Below are 21522 nucleotides of genomic sequence, written 5' to 3'. Positions count from 1 at the left end.
GAAAATTATATTCCTTCAACATTTCATGAATAACCATGGTTACAGTTTTGGCTGTGTCTAACTGCGGGTAGTAAGCCATCATCCAGTTTTATATAGATTTCAGATCCTCGACTATTAAATCCACAGTAGATATGTCCTGAGGAGAAGAGAAGTAAAGCTGCATTTCTGATGAGCTCTCCCAGCAGAAGAACATACAAAGTGAATAATAATTTACCTAGGATAGAACCATGTGAAACTCCAGATGTGACATGATAGATATATATAGGATGCGTATCCTCAACAAAAGCCATAGGAGCAAACTATGCAAAGACAGTTTCAGGAGTTTCATAGCAGGTTCAAATTTGAAGGCACTTGAGATAATTGCTATGGTCTATTGTATTAAATGAAGATGAAAGAGCAGGGAGGGCTGAAATAGAATAAAACCACTGACCCCTCACCACTAGGCAGTCATTCAGAGCCTGAGTAAGTGCAGTCTGAGTAGTGTGTCTAGTGTAGAAAATGGACAGAAATGGGTTATGAATATCATATTTTGTAAGTATTTATTTAATCTGTGAACAAATAACATTCTCAGTAATCTTGCCAATGACTGAAAGGCTAGAGAGGGGAAGGTAATATCCAGGTCATCAGGGTCAAGAATATACTTCTCCAAGACTAGGTTAGTAAAGGCCTCCTTTAACACTGTGGGAAAAAACAGAACTTAAGGAATGAGTGATGACTTGGAAGATCGAAGGTCCAAGCATATTAAAACAGGTCAAAACGAGCTCTATGGGACAAAGATCCAAACAAGTAACAACTCATGTATTTCATATCAGGGAGACCAAATCAAACTAGATAACCTCCTGTAACTCAAACCTACTTACTGACTCTATAGACGTGCTGCAAGAACATGTTGAGCCTATTATGGAAGATGTCCAAGCTTCTTCACAGAGACTATCCAGTCTCTAGCCAGCCAACTCTCTCCCAATGGCTCTAATTCTAATGTAGCCACCCCGAGTACCCAAACATACTTTACCTTCCAACCTGTTCCTACTCAACTTATTCATGCCCTACTTAAGAAACTAAGACCCACCACCCTGGCTGCTGACCTCCTCCCAGCAGGCTATCTGCAAAAGGCTGCTGACACCATAGCCTACCCCATCTCTATCTTGATTACCAGAGCTATATCTGAAGCTACTGTACCCACTATATGGAAAATCTCCAATGTCATACCTTTCCATAAAGGAGGTAGTTCCACTGAACTGTCAAACTTTAGACCTATAGCTATTCTGTCACCTCTAGCTAAAATTATGGAGAAGTGTGTACACATACAACTCATGCACTACCTCACACAGAACAAGCTGTTGTCCAACTTACAGCATGGCTTTAAGCCACACCACAGTACTACTTCTGCCCTCCTCTCTTTCTCTAACATCATTAACCACAACCGCAATAATAACAAACTACCCTCAGCACTCTTTCTAGATCTATCCAAGGTTTTTGACATGGTTGACCACAAAATACTTATAAATACCTTGAAAGCCTTCTCCTTAAACAACAATGCATGCCAATGGTTTCAATCCTACCTGCAGGGCAGGCAACAGGCAGTCCTATGGCAGGACAAGGTATCATCTCGCCTACCCATCACATTAGGAGTCCCCAAGGGCTCGATACTAGGACCCCCTCTTTTCTCCATCTTTATCAATGATTTTCATTCAGTCATGCCAGATGCTACCTGCATTCAATATGTGGATGACTCCACCTTGATTTGTTTTGACACCTCACCAGCTACTTTATTCACATTAACCCAAATTACCTTCAGTAAAGTGGAAAAATGGCTCTCCAATCAACATCTAATCCTAAATCCCAACAAAACTAAGCTGCTCCTCTTCTCCCCCACATGCAGGACCCCCCTGCCAGCCTTCAACATAACTGTTAACATCTCCCCAGAAGCTCAAACTAAACTACTGGGTGTCATAGTTGATAACAACATGAAGTTTGATGTGCATATCAATCAAACTATCAAAACCCTTAATAAAAATCTTGGCTCTCTTTACAGAATCAAACCTTTTCTTACCCCACTTGCTAGAACTGCAATTGCCCATTCCCATCTGCTATCAACTCTTCTCTATGCCTCACCTCTATTCTCCAACTTAAGCAAAATAGATCTTAATAAACTATCACCCTGCTATAACCACATTGCCAGATTTGCTACTGGCACAGCCTACCAGACATACCACTGTCACAGCCTAAATCACCTAGGATGGTTTGAACTGCCAAGCCTACTGCAGTTCAACCAGCTAATAGTGGCACATAAAGTCCTTTACCAACCAGAAAATACACCTGCACTAAAAAAATATCATCAGCCCCTACACCAGCACCCGGCCACTGCGATCATCCACTAGACTCCAAGTTCAAACAAACAAATCCAACTACTCAGCTGGGGACACTCTGTTTGCCAACTCTGTTGGAAAAATATGGAACAGACTCCCCGATAACTTGACCCTAGAACCCTCACTAACTCAATTCAAAAACAAACTCAAGAAATACTTCAAAACTCATTGGTTATGTCCTTGCACTAACCTCGACTAGTGGCCTCTCTCTTTCTTAGGTGCCTTACCTTCAACTAGTTCTAACTTTTTTCTACCACTCCATTTCAGGAAGGTCAACTGTATAACTGCTGCTCAGTGTGTCTTAAACCTGAATGTAATGTTATGTATGTTTAACTTTGAAAATAATGTTATGTTTTGTAAAGTGTTTTATAATAAGTACTATATGTGCTAAATGTTGGTATTGCTTATGACTGTAATCTGCTTGAAATTAGCATTTACTAAATGTTCGATGTGTATTATTATCTTGGAGCTTTTCTCCCCGGGCCTCTGCTGAAAATGGACATGTATCCAGTCAGACTATCCAGGTCAACAAATGTAAAATAATAATAAATAAATAAAATAATTTAGAAATGTACAACTGTATAGCTATACAAATCTATTTACACATATTCTTAATTTCCTTTACCATTATAATAAATTTTCATCCCTATTAGACCCACAATCCTTTTTTCCATAACCACCATCGGATTTTACTTAATATTGTTGCTAAAATCCATTTACCATTAAACATAATTTCATTTATTCTTTCATTCCATATGACCCATATAACTTTTTAACTATTATTTTAACATATTATTTATTTCTATTCATATAAAATCCATATTTAATCACATCCATGTTTATTTTATCCACTTCTTTTATATCTTCAAAAACTTTTTCTTTACATACTCTTCCCCATAACTTTTTTTACTCTTTTACATTTTAAAAACATATGTTCTATAGTTTCTTCTTCTTGACAACATGAACATATTCTATCACTTTTTATATGACACATTTCCTTCTACTGGCAATTTATTTATTACCAGTCTCCACAAAAAACCTTGACATTCTACTTTCTGATTACACCATTTGCTTCTAAGTTTTATAGTTTTAATTTTTTTCATCTGTTAGATTTTCTTATGGTTTTACATAGTAATGTTTTATCATTACATTCTTATTGCATACATTTCTATCTTTTTCTGTATCAATTTTTATTTTCTAAAAAATATTTTTTTTCCTTGGTAACATTTTATTTCTTCATTTACACACTCTTTTTCTATTTTACTGTTGCTTACCAGACCCCCAAATTTATCATACTTATATTTATACAATTTTACTTCTAATCTCTTATCCTTTTCATTTATCCCCTTTAACATTTTCTACAAATTTAACGAAGCAGCATATACTACTGTTAATTAACCCTAAACCTTCTTCTTTATTTACATATAAAACTCCTCTTTTTACTGGGTTTAATTTCAACCCCATATAAATGAAAAAAAATATCTGGATTAATTCCTTTTCGAATACTGTTGACAACATAACTACACTTGTTAAGTGTACTATTTTTCCCAAATAAGACTTTTTTCTGAATGATATGTTCTCCAGAAAATACAGGTTTATTTTATTTCTTATAATGCTTTCCCCTGTGAATTCTACTTATATCACTATTCCCAAATTTTGTACCTAACACAGAAGTTTCATTAATTGTAAAGTATATACCACCTGTCTTTACTACATCACCTAAACCTTTACCTTTCTTTTTATTTTAAGCATTCCCTATAACCTCTAAACACTCATTTGTGCATATTATTGCTCCTTTTATCCACATTTTGTTTTCTGCAATTATTATAATGTCAGCTGCATATGTTAACAAAACTGGAATTCTTAACCTTTCAGGTGTTATATACCCTGCCTTCTTCATTTTGTAATTTATTTCATATATAATCACATTCATAACTAATGCAAAGAGTAAACAACTCATTGGACATCACTGTCTTATACCATTTTTCATATGCACCTCTTGGCTTAACCAGCCATTTACAAGTATTTTCACTTTATTATTACTATATGCAAACAAATTAACTAACTTTCTCAGTTATACAATATTCTTTCATTATTCATAGGTTCATAGGTAGGTACTAGGCTATCGACCCAAGGACCTACTACGTAAGCCTAGCCAAAAAGGTTCCCTGGCTTATGCCACCCAAGAAAGTTATTTTCCTTATCTATAAGATTTCATGTTCAGTTGTGTCAAATGCCTTATTATAGTCACCTACCATTTTTTCACTTTTTTTCCTATTCATAATATCATCCACAGCTTCTCTAACTATCATTAATAATTCTTGGGAACACTTCCCCTTTATGCTATATATACTAACTTCCACAGCGTTTCAACTTTAGCTTCACAACTCTTTTGTATTATTTGCATAAAGATCTTATAATCATTATTCAGTACTATCAGTCTCCAGTTTATTAATCATCTTCGATTTAAGTATTCCACTATATAATTATTTATACATAAAACCTTCACTTAACCATTCATTCCAAATCTTTGGGGAGAAAAGCTCCATATTCAGTACAACTGAAAATATACAATATGGTTTACAAATGACACAAAAATATTTTTCGCAATGGTGTAAAAATAAAAAGCTATACAATTTGGGCAAGAGAGCAAAATGAACATACGTTTTAGTATACCATTAAGGTTTCTATGCAAACATGAGTTGTTCCATCTTACTGGAGTTCCTGTGTATCCTCATTTACTAGTAGAGAGAAGGGTATTGCCAATTTTAGTAATGAAAGATAAAGAGGTTGCTGACATAAATAAAATTGCCAGTTACAAGAGAGGTAAAAGAAGGCTGGAAAGCGCAATGTTAAAAACAAGTAGAGTATAGTGCAGCAGAGACAAATGCTGACAGAGCACAGGCTGGGAATAGTAAGAGAGCTTATGAGGGGTGAGAGCAGTGACAGGACCAGTGGTTGTTTAATTATTCCTTGGTAGCTGCTTTGAATTGTTTTAATTATTTGAGGGACCTAATTTCTAATGGCAAGTTGTTCCAATACACTGCAGGATGGTAGCTGTAAAGGGTGCATCCTATTTTGGTCTTAGGTTTATGGATCTGCAAGAGGTCTAGGTCAGAGCTGCGTAAAGATCTAGTGGGAGTATATTGAGAGATTAGAGAAGATAAGATGGGGCAATAGTCAGGCTCGTACAGAATGGAGTGAATTATTTAGAGCTGAGAGAGGAGTAGTAGATGAAGCAATTCTAGCCAGTTTAGGTATTTTAGTGAAAGACAGTGATGGGACTTCTATGTTTTATGTGCTGCAAATTGGGCTACTTTGTTGTAGGTTGATTCAAGTTTAGTAAGGAGAAAAGAGATGAGATTTGTGAGGACTTGAGAGCTGTACAGTAGGCTGGGTAGGGGGAAGGCATGAGAAAGGGTTACTTTTGCATTGTTGGTGAGAAACAAAAGAGGCCCAGTTTTTGATGAGTCTTTTGGATACACTTGTTAACCTGTAAGACAAACTTAAGCTGATCATCTATAATTACACCTAAGAGTTTTGTGCTTGATTCAACTTCAATTGGGGTGTTATTAAGGGAAAGTATAGAGTAAGTAGGCTTCAGGTAAAAGACATTCTTAGGTAAGAAAAGTAGGAGTTTTGTTTTTGGGGGTTTAGAATGAGCATATTATTAGAGACTCCTGTTTCAACTGAGCTGAAGGATTTCTGAGTGATAGAGATGAGTTCAGAGGGGGTATCAGTGATGGTGATGACTGTGGGATCATCTGCATATTGTATCAGGGATGACTGGGGGCAGGAAGTATGCAGTAGGTTTATAAAGATGTTAAAGAGTAACGGACCAAGAATAGAGCCTTGAGGAACCCCCATTCTCACAGAAAGAGAATGGGAGAGAGGAGAGAGCCACCTCACTGATTTCAGTCTATCAGTGATATAGCTGGAAAACCAGGCAACAGTAGCAGTGGAAAAGTTAATGTTAGTTAATTTAGTCAATAGTAAAGAGTGAGACACAGTGGCAAAAGCTTTTTAAAGGTCTAAGAAAAGGTAAGAGACTAGTTTGTTGTTATCTCTAGCTAATGAAATGGTGTCAAGGAAGGATGTAAGGGCAGTGGAAGTATTATGTTTGGACAGAAGCCATGTTGTGTAGGTGTAAGTAGATTTTCTTGTAATATATATTACATGACTTGCTTGTGTATACAATTTTCCAAGACTTTTGAGAGTGGGGATAAGATAGCAATGGGTCTAAAGTTAGTGATTTCTGTGGAGTTACCTCCTTTGTGTATAGGTAGTGTGTAGAATTCTATCCAAATAGAAGACACCTTTGACTCAGAGATAAAGTGGTTTATAAGAATGGAAACAGAGAGAGCAAGTGAGTCAGCTGCTAACCAGAGGAAACTGGAAGGTATATTGTCAGCAGATGTGGAGCAGGGTTTAAGCTTGGAGAGCAGAGACTTAATGTAGTTAGTAGGAACAGATGTGAGGGAAAAAGTATTAGAGGAGCTGAGAGTAGGAGGGGGTTCGGAGGAGTTAATAGTCCAGCTGTTTCCAGCGTTAATAGAGTTGGTAGAAGAAGGGTCAGGGGTAAACATTTTGGATATAGATTTAATAAAGTAGTTGTTGAAGACACTTGCAGTTTCTTCAGGTGTGTTAATGGGGCAGGGACTGGGAGAAGATGGATTCTCAGGATGCAGTATTTGGTTAATTGAATTCCAGATTTTTTTTTTGGGTTAGATCTTTGAGCATTAGGAGGGTTAAAGTGGAATTCGTTTTTATCTTTTATAATTTGCCAAATTTCTAAGTTCTTTGTACTTTTGCAAGTCAGAGGGAGGTTTGTTTTTACCCATCTTTTCCACATCTTATCTCTAGATTTCATAAGGGTACGGGTAGCATTTGTTAGCAAAGGGGATATGTGTGATTTTATGCGAACTGTTCAAAGTGGAGCAAGGCTGTCAAGAATATTAAGGAAGGTGGTAATGAAGGATTGAACTGCTACATCAAGGGGAGGTGGGCTAGATAAGTCCATTTAATTCTAGAGAGTAGGGCTTTAAAAGTATCTAGGCAGAAATTAGTTAGACTGTGGCAGGTTAAGTATCTATATGGTCTGGTGAAGTGAGGAGTAAATCTAAGAATTCTTACTGGGGAGTGGCCACATGGGGAGTTGGGTATTTGTATGGATCAGAAACTAGTATGAGAGTGCTAGACGTGTTTGAGTTATTGATATGGGTAGGTTCAGAGATGAGTTGCGTAAACCCATGTAAGTTAATACAATAGGAAGAGTTTGGAGAGCAGAGAGTTGTCCAGTTAATATTTACATCTCCAAGGAGAATGGTTTCATTTGGAAAGTGCTGAGAGAGATAGAAAAGAATATTCTCCAGTACTTGTATGTTATCCCCTGGAGGAATATAGATGGTGATTACAGTGATAGTGAAGTAGTTATTAAGTCTAAGGTTTGCCAGTAGAAGTTCAGCAGGAAAAAAAGGATGGGATAGGTTTATCAGAACATGTAACGGTGAGTTGATTGGAATAAAGTATAGCAACTCCACCTCCTTTTCTTTTTGGGTGGTCAAGGCGAAGGATATTATAGCTGGGGGGGGGGTACTTGTTGATCAGGGTTTTGAGATTTTAGCCAGGTTTCAGTTAGGGAAATTACATCAGGATTGTAATTAGTTGTGATTAGATTAGTTAGATATGATGACCAGATATAAAAATTAGCAATAGGAAGGCAGCCTTTAACATTGTAGTGTTGTGAATCTAATTTTATATAAAACTCTCCAAACCTTGATGATTTATTATTAAGGAAAAGTTGGTCTGAGGGTCAACAGCAGCATGAATGCTACTCAAGGAGTTTACAGCTCATTGGAGAAGTCAGCAATAACAGCATGGAATTGGGGATTACTGTTTGTTGCTTTTTCAAGTGTGCTAGAAGTAGAAATTTAGATGAATGGAAAACATGGATCCTGAAGCATGCCCACAAGTCATCCTGATGGGCACTGCTGTCACTGAAAAGGTTCAGCCAATAGTTTAGCTAAGAAGGATAATTCAGGATTGAACACAGAAGTCAATGAAATCTCTCCAGGACAAGAATACCAGGTTAGCATAAACCATTAATCAGACATGGACTGACCAAATGTGTTAGGGATGTTCTGCACATTCTTGTTAGAGATAGTAATGATCTGTTTTATACTGATGTCTTCTGGTCCAGGACTGGGATAAAAGTTGCTGCTGTGAATGAAACATACAAAAAAGATGTGGACAATGATAGCATGACATCAATATCCTGTGAATGATAACGTTTCTGGGAGTCCATCAGTCTATTTAATAAGACTAAAACTCACAAAATGGTATCCTGTGTGCTTAAGTATGAAAAGAGGCTGATACCATTTAAGAAGGGGTCTTGAAACACCAAAGGTATCAGATACAGCTTTTATATATCCGGCTATGTCTTAGAATATTGGTGGCTATAACACAACAGAGTACCAAAAGAATAGCATTTATTTTAAGTCTTATCATAATAATAAATGTACAAACCTTAAATATTCAGAATAAAACAGCAGACAAAATGATGTCCTAGAAAAAAATATACTGAGAGTCAGAATGTATAATATCTAATGTTTTTATCACAAAAATGGTTTCTTACCACTGTTCTAGCAATAAGGATGTTTGCTGTATTTGATATTAAAACATTTTAAACATGATAACATCAAACAATTTAACTGCAAAATTCAAGTCTTCATCAAGCTGTCAATGAGAAATTCCTAAAATTATCTGTTTCAAAGCTAATTCACTGAACATGGGCAAACAATCCAATTATGTTGTACCCAAGCAATTCATTTAAATAGTTCTTTCATTTACACATATTACAATCAAATGCTCTTTTCATTGTTTAAACTCAGTAAGTTCAATAAGAAGACCAAGGTAATTTTAATGCATTATTTCTCCTTTAGTAGGGGTTGTGAATTATATCTCAATCTCCATAATAGTTTTGATTTTTATTAAAAGCAAACTTTGCGATTCTATAAGTGGACTGCTACTCAAAAACACAGGAAAACAACGTCTTACAATGTTGCTGAAAGTGTTTGTCAACAAATGCATACAGAACAGGATTAATGCAGCTATTGGAGGTAGCAAGAACTAAAAACAGTCTCCTTATTATCTCTAAATAGTAATCTGGAGTAAAGTGCAGAGTTAAATCTAGAAACAAAAGTAGATAAAGTGGAGTCCAGCAAATAAGAAAGGCACAAGCAAAGGAGACAACACGTTTTGTGACATAACCTATAGGTAACCGCGTAAATAATACTCTGCGATTGGCAGTTTTTAGTTTCCAAACTAGAAGAGAACAGCAGGTGATTAGAACACAGGCTGGCAGAAAATAGGCAATTCCAAACATGCACCACTTCCACATGGCTATCCACCACCATGTTGGCTTTGGGAACTCAATGATGCATACCGTGATCTGCAGGTAAGAAATGGTGACTGCTTTGGCACTGAAACTAATAGGAATTGTAAGCAGACAGGAGACTGCCCTAAAAAAGAAAAAAAAAAAACAATATGAGTAAGACAATACTTTAAGTACCTTATTTAATTAACACCAAGCATTCTACTTTTTCATATACATCAAGTTCTGTTACATTCAAACTCATTTCACTAGTGATGAAACCACTGTAGCTGGTAGGAACATGTTTGCAACTGTTTTGTTTTGGTTAATAAAAATATATCAGCAGGATCAAAACATGTTCGGCATTGATCATGTATTCATGCAAAATGAGCAACAAACAGGAATTATTCTATTTTTGAGGGTTCACTCTGTTGTGTGTTTTTTTGTGAATTTAAATATGTGAGGTACAGTTCATCAAATCTGTCCAGACACTTCCAGGTGCGAGTCTTCCCTTTTCCTATAATGTGCATTGACCTCTGAGATTATTAAGTAGTGCACAGCAGGAGCACAGCCTTATATATATATATATATATATATATATATATATATATATATATATATATATATATATATATATATATATATATGTGTGTGTGTGTGTGTGTGTGTGTGTGTGTGTGTGTGTGTGTGTGTGTGTATGGGAGTTCTATCTCATATAAATCAGCTTATTTGCTAGATTACTTTCTTCAGTGAATACTTTTCTTTTTTTAATATTTTGTGAACTGCAGTCACTGAAGAAATAGCAAGAAAATGCATATGCATTTTCAACAGAACTGCTTTAGTGGAAATGGCATAAAACAGTTTAAATTACACATTTTTCTATGATAACCTAATAAATCAATGCTTTCCTATAGTATACAATTATACAACCAGTCTTTAAATTTAAATGACTAAAGCCAGGCTTCTAACCTAGCAATTCTGAGGCATGCATTTTTTTAAAAAATAATTAATGGAAAGACTAATTCTATAGTCTTTAATGATAGCAGCATTTTAATATAGATCTGACCCTTTACCAGCAAGAAAACCTTAATTGTCCAAGTCATCTAAATATGTAATAGACCTCCATATTGCAATACTTTTATTATCAGTATAATTTTTCTCCCAAAACAAAATAGAGTGGAATTTATACTGAAGTTGTGTACTACTATTCAGGTTTGCAGTGATTCATAGTCCAAAGCTGCACTATGGTACAGTGAACTCATGCAGCAAAAAATGTATGCAAATAACTGCATGATGAAACGCAGCTGAAGGCACATAGCTAAAAGAGCTCATAATGGCATGTGTATGTACACAATCTGAATTAAGTTGTGATTCTTAGTCATAACTGGCATGGGTTGCATACCACTCTGTCACAATATAAAAGTGCAAAGCTTCTTGAAAATGTCAAAGCTGCAGATAATAAAAATGCTTAAATCACAGCAACAGTCATGCAATAGCATCTAGCAGCTATTTTTGTCTCCATATTTGTGAGGTGGCTTTACGTGGCAAGAAAAGTGGTACTAGCAGCAGAAAGCATTTCATAATCTCACTGACCAAGAGATTAATGATCATCTTTGAGCTGATCAGTGTATAGTACAGAGCTTAGTTGATATGTATTGCCAAATGCAGAACTTACAGAAATGCAAAGCCTTTTCCCTCTGGAGTCCAAGGTATATATAAAACTCACTATCTAGGAACAGGGACCATTTGGAGGCCAACAGGGGACATGTTAGTTATATCTGTGCCAATAAAAATGTTGAAGAAGTTCCCTGCAATTATGCTTCTATATGTGGATAACCATATCTTGCTTTCCAGCACAACTGGGGAGAGAGACACAGCTATACATGACTTCTACAGCTTTGCTGAACTCCCTGCTGCACCACATGCTGTGTGTTGCATATAAGCAGTAGTAACAAAGACCCCACCTGATCCATAGTCTCAGATGTATGGGAACGGGAAAAGCTACTATTCCATGGAATGTCAACTAGTGTGTGATGCACTTGTATTTATAACCCATGTGGTTGCATAGCACTCAGCAAATCCCATGATTCACATATATGACATATGTGTCAGCTACATCACTGCTTTCTGCAAGATGGCATTCCACATGGTATCCTCTCAGTAACTGCAAACACTATGGTATATATATATATATATATATATATATATATATATATATATATATATATATATATATATATATATATATATATATGTCTACATAGAGTGTAATCTTATGTATTAATGACCCCAACATATGGTGCTACTGTGTTGCAAGTGATGGAGATACCCATTAGAACCTTGACTATTGATATCTATATGGAAACCACAAAGCACTACTAAACTGCAACACAATATGATACAAGCAGAAAACCAAAATATCACTGGGAATGTGTTTGGCCAACTGAAAGCCTGCATTTGCTGTCTCAATAAATCTGGACCCGACATTTATTATGCTATTGTGTTACTAGCAAGTGCCAGTCAGTACAATATGATCTTAAGGAAACAGATACGCCAGACTAGGATATGGATACAATAGGATCACTTATGCACACACCGGTGATATAAAAGGTACAACAACAACCACCTGTACAGGGGGGTGGGACAACAACAAAGAGCAGACAAACAACATCATCCCAGACAGTGACAGGCCCAATACTTGGAAGTGTAGGCAGAGTGGTGACATGTGGTCCAGAACTATGGACCTGAAAAGAACACAGTGACAGAGAAGTGTCATACAGAGAACACATGATATATGTAGAGTTAATGAAAGACTATGCTGGGCAGTGCATGGTCAGGTCACATTGTGAATCAAACATATTCATCACACAGGATGGAGAGTGGAGTGGGTCACTCTCAATAGTATGTGCATCAATCACAAGAGACAAAATAACATATGGCTGTCCAAACACATGCACACTGGCTGAGAGGTGCATGTTGCAGGAGTGAAGTTGCGAATCTTGTAGTAACATAAGGTACTCTGTAACAGGGGCAACATCCTCCTGTGGTGAGTTTCAGTTGCCACTACATAATGGTTACCTGAAGCTACTCCGCTCCCTTGCTGCAGTAGGACTTAAAATTTTCCATGGCAGGGAAGGTATGCTACTGAGATTCTGGGCTCTGGATAGAGTCTGTTGTTGAAGTCTCTGGCAAATGGAGACTGGTGTTGTTGCCCGCTATAACATGGCATAGCAGAGGGCCATGTGCTTCCTGACTCATATGATGACTGTTTCAAACTACTTAACAAACTGACAATTAGAAACCCTCTTATTCTCTACATAATATATACGTCATACAGTTACAAAGGCTAACATTTTCTCTTATTTTTTGCGAGACAGATCATTTTCCAAAATTGACCCTGCTACCTATAACACTATAACTGAAACTATTAGACAGAGAGATAATATTATACTGTTCAAGAAGTTTCTACATCAGAGACTCTGGATGACCTCAATAAATGTCCTGCTGTATTTAGCCCTCACATTACTTTTAACTTTGTTAATATTTTATCATTTGATGTCAACTAAAGTATAGTTTTCTATTTTTGTATTCCTCCTACACATATTTAGACAAATGAATGTTCTTCATAATCACTTTATCATTTTTAATTATGTACCTTTGGCATACTTTGCAGTACATAATGTCATAACACTCTTTCTACTCAATTGTATTGACTTCGTTATGTTTATTAAACTGCATAGAACATGCGCAATGCTATTTTGTTTTGATGTACATTGTACATGCCTTTTGTCTCCTTTTACATATGAAAATGGTCCTTGGACCACTCCATCTACCCAGTTAATAAATGCTGAATGTATGAATGAATGAATATCCTGTGATATTCCCTCCCCACATGACCACCTGGGGTATGTACACTATCCCAGCCATGGACAGCCCAGTGGGCAGTGATGGTGGCACTTACAGTCCTCTGCAAAGAAGTGGAAATGGAAACGGGATGTGCCACTACAGTTCTCATAACTCCTCCCATATTATACCCACATCAGGTGCTGTACACTCAGCCACTGCTTCATTGAGTGCATCACTGGTGCTCACCATCACGGGAGAGCTCAGCCCCACTGTGATGATGAGCACTCAGGCTGTAACAACTTCAGCTTCATCTGTAGGGTGAGGTCACACCTTCACCCATTAATGTAGGTGGACTTCCACCCAGGATGGAGAGAGTGCCAGTGTGTCATCTGACTGTGATTCAGGTACCTGTGTTTTGCCATCGTAAGCAGTGCCCACATGCGTGCCAACATCAGCCTCTTCTGTCCTAGCCTTTACAAGTGTTACTGTAGCAGTGTTCAGGCCTGTGAATGCACAACATAAGAAACATCAGGGTAAACATGACTGCCGTGTTAATGCTGTGTCCCTGTGGTATACATGCCAAGGACGTCTATGCAACAAAGAATATACAATTCAAACATATTTTTGCTGCCATCCTAAAATGGCTGAGTAGCAGCTGCATCAATGGCAAAACATAAGCAGTAACTGATGTGGTAAACCTACAGTCTATATATATATATATATATATATATATATATATATATATATATATATATATATATATATACACACACACACACACCATACAGAGAAAAGGATTTGCTCAGAGGAAAAATTAAGACAAAATGCATAATTCCACAGTTGTACATGGCCAATGGAAATTATTTACTCTTTCAAAAATGTTCACATACTAATACAACACTGAGAATGTTTTGAAATATAGTAGTGAAATTTGATCAGAAGGAAGACAGCTGCAAAAAAAAAAAAAAAGGAAAGGAGACGAGAGAATTCTAACACTAAGTCCAGAGCACTAAGGATATATGTTGTTAACAAGTTGTTTCCTGTATTCTGGAGCTTGATTCCCTTAGCTTCTATTTGCCTACGCTGTGATTTTGAATAAGTCATTTAACAAGACAATGTTCTGGGACAATTTTGAAATTAAGCTAGGCTCCACAATGGTCTCCCAGACCACATGATTAGTAAATACTTAAGAATTACAAACTTGCTTTTTGTTTAAAAAATAAATACCTGTATCTGTATGGAGTATGCAATTTCTGATGTTTACATCAGATAAAGCGATACTTCATCAGTTAATGAAGTAACTGTCGGTATAAATACAGGTGTAATATACAGAAATTGTGAAGTGTAAAGAAAGAGCACATGATGCATTATTCTGGCCAAGCTTGATTCAGATTAAGTAGGAATTAAGATACTTTTCTGAGAAGATGTATTTCTTATTCAATACCACAATACCAATATGCAAAGCTGAAAAGGATTTTTTAAAGACCTTTATTAAAATATCACTTAAAATATTGCCACACACACACACACACACAGATATATATATATATATATATATATATATATATATATATATATATATACATTAATAAAGAAAACAAGCCATGTTAACATTTTTACACTAATTCATTCCCTCCAGTACAACTGTTTTGAGTGTGTACCTTTAACTCCTAGTGGGTGTGTCCTGAACCTTTAAAACTGAAGTTATCACCTTACATTTCTAACAAATACTCATTGACAGAGGTCAAATATCGGGTCTACTTCACCCTATCAAAGGCTGACAATATCAAAGCTGATATTGTCGGCACCAAAATGTTGAAAGCGAAAGTCATTGCGCATGTAAACGCAAATCTCCGTAAGGGGAGATTTCTGTTTACTGCAATGTAGTGCAATCTCAGAGCTGGAATATTTAAGTAGTGGGGGATGGGGGGTGCATATGGGCTTGCCCCCCTGCATAGAGCTATTTGTGTTGTGTTTGGGAGTTTTTTTGTTTTTTTTGTGTGTGTTCGATGTTCAGGGATTTTGACATTTTCGTGTCAATTATTACGCTGTCGACAATTTGAGTTTTCGACAGCGTAATATAAACGCCAACTATCAATACAACTGTGTTTGCCATCATGTATGCTTCAAGAAATATTCTGATACCTTGTATGTAGCATGGTTTTGGCATTATTAATGCAAGTATGAGCAAGTAATATTTGATGCCTAGAGAAGCAGTAGGATGTAACTGCAGATGCACCTGGAGACGTCACTTGGATGTAACGAGGCACACACACTGTCCAGTACATGTTTTTTTTCTTTATAACCACTGTATTTCAGTCCAACTTTGTATAAATCTATTACTTCCTGTCTTCACTTAAACCTCATTTCTCCAGAACATTATTCTGCATGTATTGCTCCACAAATCTCTTTTCCAGCTCTTTTATTTCTTTAAGATACCCAGTATTTTAAAAACAGTTGCTTGTGATTTTTATGTCCTTTTTTCTAGCAGTTGTTTTTTTGGTAGCTAACAAAATTATTTATTTATTTATTTAACATTTTTTTTACTGGGAAAGTCTGACTGGGACAAAGCCCATTTTCAGCAGAGGCCCAGGAAGAATTTTGGAAAATCTGGAAAATTAAACTTAGTAGGGCCTTACTGTGTCTAGGTAATTCAGATTCTGTGTCCCAGCTCAAAAGAATAATTTCCTTAGTTGCAGCTATTTGTTCCACAAATAAGTCTGACAGAGTATTCTGTAGGAATTCTTTTAAATCTGACAACTCATTACTGTCCCAAAAAGCATATTCCCATTTACCTCTTTCTTTCCCATCAAACCTCCAACATTTGCTACGTAACTGAAGACAATTTATTTTAATTCTGCTTAGGTATAAAATAACTATTTGAACAATTTCAAGCAAAAATCCTAAACCTTCTGGATTTTGTCACATACTTGATTGCCATATATACGTCCTCCCATTCTTCTTACTAAATTGCTTATCCAGTCCCTCTTCCCAGTCTTTTCTAACCTCTTTTCTATAAATTTTATAGTTGCCATGCAATATTTTGTATGTCATACTAATTATCCCCTTTAACAGCAGCTTCTGTAGTAGATTTAACTAAAACATTTACCAGAGCAGGTTTTTCACTTAGGACTCTCCTATCCGTTTCTCCTTGCCTATACTGAGATATCAGTCCCTGATAGGGAAGTCTCTAACCTGCAGTCCAAACTTATTCTTGGCCTCATCCTACTCTATTACCTTCTCCTCTCTAGTTATTTCATCCCAATACCTTGGCTGCTTTGCCAGTTTTCTCCAGTAAATTCCAGCCCCTCCCTTGCCTATTTTCTGTACTCCTACTTGCAGTCATCCCTATTGGCAAATGCTCCTTTCTGTATCCGTTCATTGGCTTAGTTCTTAAATTAATTTCTACAACTTTATGAATATAATATTCTTTATGGTGGTTATGGTTATTATGCTCCTTAAGGATCTACTTCCAAAAATTCCACTCACTCCTTATTTCTTAATCCCCCCCCAACTTCATCATCATCATTCCCTTCCACTTTGAATGATAACCTTCTGCTTTTATTATGTATATGAGCCTTAACTATGTAGCTCTAAAATATTCCTTCAAATCAAATAATCCTAAGCCACCTTGTTCTATTTGGAGGATCAGCTTTTCTCCTTTAACTCTTGCCTTCTTTCCCTCCCAGATAAATTACTTCGGCTCTCTACTAATTATTGTCCAAAATGTGTCCTCTAGTTTATAAAAATACTCCTGACCTGTAAATATATTCATTTTCACTGCTTGTATCTTACTATCCATACCCATAAACAACAGCTTCCAATTTCTTAGTTTTTGTATTACCTTTTGTTTAATGTATTCCCACATAATCTTAGCTGCCGTAACAGAAACCTTTTAATTCATACTCCTAAATACTTCATTTTGTCACATCCCCATAAATATGGATATTACTATACCAAGTCACAGCTGGGTACATAATTTACAGCTATAGCCTTTGTTTTATCTTTATTTGTTTTGTATCCAGAAAGATTTGAAACTGTCCCATAATGTTCCAAAACACCAAGGTGTCTTTCTGGATTTATTAAGAAGCACAGTACCAATGATTAGTCCAGATAAAAATCACTTTAGCTAGCAGATGCAGGAGTCTCTCTCTCTGATGCCTTACTTGAGGGAGGAAAAAAGATGCCTTGATGAAGTTTTAAGACGTTTATTCAGCTAAGTGTTTAGAGAGATATCTGAGAAGAATGCTACAGATGTATTTCAAGAAGCAGCAGCAGAGAGTACAGAAGAGCCTAATAGAAATGGACATACCTGACACTGAGTGTAGCATTCCAGTAGTAAAAGGAGAGAACATGGCTTCTCCAAATACTTAAATATGGTAGGCTATTAGAAAAGATATTCAGCTGCAAGGACTGAAAGTACTGAAATGTGTTTTGATATACTGTACGTTCTTTTCAATATTGCACTAAAGTGTTTTGTCATTGAATGCACAAGGAAAACAATAAGAGAATATTGACAATACCTTTGTTTGAGTAAAAGCATAATGGTATTTGCACTGAAGAACATACAGAATTTATTATATTTTAAGTGAAGAATAAGGCATGCATTAGAAATATAGTAAATGAATAAAGTCAGAGAAGTTCATCTAAAAAGAGAACTGTAATAAATACAAAGGTATCTTTAAGGACTTGGTGCTTTAGCCTAATTTCTTCAACATTATTCATGTATGTATTTATTTATATAGTGGGATTGTCCTTCTGGGCATATGTTGCCCTTTTTTGGAGGAGGTCTGGGGAGAAAAACTTCAAATATGAATACATATAAAAAAGATACAAAAAAACAGATAAAAAAATTACAATGATGTTAAGCAGTTTAACAGAATAAATGCTAATACAACACATAGTAAAACATTTTACAAAAGACATCAGAACACATCAAAAGATAAAAAATTAAGTCATAAATAAAATGTAATATTTAAGTACATCATTGGATCAAAACAAAGAACGTGGAATGAAAGTAAAGAGAAAGTAATTTGCAATTGCAAGCTTTTAAAAAACCGAGGCTTGAAGAAAAAATGTTTTTAAAATGTGTTGTTGGAAGTGATAGTCATACAGCAGCAAGCAGGAGGAGCAAGGAAAAAGACAAGTTTGAGAGGCAACACCAAGGAAATAGACAGTAGTGATACTACAGAAAAAGGATGGATCATGCATTGGATATGGCTGAGGATGAAATACATTGTTAGTAGATAAGCTGAGTGAGAGGAAGACTGGGGAAGGTTGAGTAAGAAGATGTAAGATTAGTGTTGTAAGCCAGGAGATTTTGAAGGGAAACAGCAGAGCATGATAAAAATAAGTGGAGGATGTAAGGAGAAGAGTAGGAAGCATTAAAGAAAGGGGAAAGGAATGCAAGTGGTTTAGGGAGAAAGGATAAGAGAGACAGACTGTAGATATATCAGTATACTGTTCTTAGATAAGGTGAGGGGCAGCATAGTTTACAATACACTGTGTAGAGATACAGGGATTTTTATCTAGCTAGGAGTTGAGCAAGAACATAGTCATGTGTTCATTAGGTCTTGTTTTAATTGAAACTTGAAAAATTTCGCCTGAGATATTTGGTTAAGGGCAAGGCAGATGGAGTTCCAGATTTTAGAGATGTAGGAGGTACTGAGAGAGTTGCCAGCAAAGTTGTTTGATTTAGTCATTATGAGTATTTTTTTTTATCTGCTGAGTGAAGAAATATGTTTGGTGAGTAGGACTGAAAGATGTGAGTTGGGCAAGGGCATTTTCAGGTTTGTGAAGAAGTCTGTGTTGTAAGTAACTGAGACAGAGCCAAAGAGTGAGGCAGTTCTAGTCAGAGCAGATGATTTATTGCTACACAGTGGTGAGAATTATGTGTCATGTTAGCAGCAAATTTGGATACTTTGTTGTAACATTGCTCAAGGAGATTGGATTAGGATGCCTGAAGATAGATGAGAAAAGATGCTGCATAGAAGAGAGTTTGAAGGAAGAAAGTTGAAGCAATGTATTTTTCTAGCATTGTCTGTTAGGTAAAGTTTTATCCCATATAGGGTGCCAATTTTTTGGTGATTTTTTTATTACATCTTTTACATGGCAGTCAAATTTCATGTTGTCATCAGTTATTACATCTAGTAGCTTAGTGTGGGTTACTAATTCAATTGTATGTTGTTTCTGAGGTTAGAGTGAAGAGGAATTTCTTGAAAGAGAGTTGTTTTGCGGTGATCAGATTTAGAAGAAGCTGGAGATTAGATAGCCATGTTTAATTTGCATGCTGAGTGAAAGTCATTCACAAATATTTTGAATAAGATGGGGTTTAGTATAGAACACTGGGGGACCCCAACTGCTATGGGAAGGAAAGAAGAGATGTTATTTTGCCCTTTAACTTTATTTTATTTGTAGGACATGTAGCTGTCAAGTCATGTGAATATGGGTGTTTCTAGACCTAGGGAGGACATTTTGTGTGTGAAATAGTTTCAAAAGCCTTCAATAGGTCAAGGAAGACTGCAGAGAATATGTTTACTTCATTTCTGTTTTCATTTATAGTGGTTATGAATTTAAGAAGTCCCATAGTAGTGCTATGATTACTGCAGAAATCACGTTGTGTTGGAGACAGCAGAATATTGTCTGAAATAAAGGAGATTGGTTATATATGGATACATTTCTCAAGGACTTTTAAGAGTAGAGATAGAATGCTTTTTGGTCACTAGTTGGTAGGATCTGTGGAAGTGCCTTCCTTGTGTAATGCTAACATGTAAAATTTTCTTGCATAGGTTGGGAACAGTTTATTCAATAGATAGGTTAATTTAATATACAAACTGGGTAGGCCAGAATATCTGCTGCCTTTTTAATGTACTTGTCAGTTATCTGTAACAGAAGTTGTAGGTTTCAGTTTTAGAATGTAGTATTTTTATGGTACAGGTGGAGATGGGTTCCAGGGAGAAAGTTTAATAGTGGATTGTTGGTTTAAAGAAAAGTTGTGGGGTTGGGGAGGTTGAGAGATTTAGGACAGAAAGCTGATGAAGTGTTTATTGAACTGGGAAGCCAAGTCATTTGACTGAATTAACCAAGGGAAAGTAATGGAGCTAGGTTGTGTGATTTGGCCAAGATTTAGCTGTTGTTTGACTAAAGACGAAGAAAAGTTTGGGGTTCTCTTGATTTAATATTTGGAGATTGGTATATGATTTCTTCTCAAATGTAATCTTTTTCTTGGTGCTATTTATGAGGTGTTTATATTTTTTGTAGATCATACTCTGTCTTACATTTTCTCCATGTTTTCCTTGCTTTGTTCTTCTAGTTGAAAAGTTGTTTGGTTTGTCTGGAAAGCCTGGAGAGTCTATGTTTGCATATTGAAAAAAAAATGACAGTGAATGGCTACTAATCGAACATAAAACAGTGAAAATTTATTTAACATTGAGAAAAAGCTTAACAACAAAAAATAATTCATCGAATGGCAATAGTTGGCCAATATTGCAAATGTAATCAACCAAAATGCGGGGTTCAGCCCACTACACCCCTAATTATATTTACCAACTCCAAGATCGCACTACAATAGGGAATAAGGCACATTTTAAAAAGTTCCAAAAAGCAGGGTCAACAGCATTTCAGATACTTGATGGTTTAATAACAAAACAGATTAAGTGCTTTTGTCTCGTATATAACATAGACTTCTTCAGAATCAAACACTAATACAGGGACATCAAACCGACTCAAAAAAAAATCACATGGTCTATAAAACCCAATGCAATGCTGCATTCTAAAAACCTATTAATACTAACACAAATATACATTACAAACTTTTTAAATATAAATAATAAGCATAAAAACCATTAAACATAAAATGAACGTAACTTCAAAATACTAGTAATAGAACAATTTTCATTTAAACCAGGGGGGCTTAAAGCATGAAGCCTAATTTCC

General features: G+C 36.0%; 1 protein-coding gene across 2 annotated transcripts in view; it reads right to left on the bottom strand.

The window, feature by feature from the left end:
* Positions 1 to 8982: 8982 nt before the first annotated feature.
* The window catches only part of LOC122810732 (mu-type opioid receptor-like), a 354116-nt gene continuing 341576 nt past the window's right edge, over positions 8983 to 21522 (bottom strand). For both annotated transcript variants that reach the window (XM_044082299.1, XR_006366122.1), the window contains exon 2: positions 8983 to 9889. In XM_044082299.1, the coding sequence (XP_043938234.1) occupies positions 9394 to 9889 (496 nt within the window). In that variant the 3' untranslated portion in view covers positions 8983 to 9393. The remainder of the gene's footprint in view (positions 9890 to 21522) is intronic.

The sequence above is a fragment of the Protopterus annectens genome, chromosome 1.part1 (genome assembly GCF_019279795.1).
Source record: "Protopterus annectens isolate FY-2018-M chromosome 1.part1, PAN1.0, whole genome shotgun sequence".
NCBI lineage: Eukaryota > Metazoa > Chordata > Ceratodontiformes > Protopteridae > Protopterus > Protopterus annectens.
The sequence above is the reverse complement of the archived record's forward strand: the minus strand, read 5'-3'. Positions and strand labels throughout refer to the sequence as shown.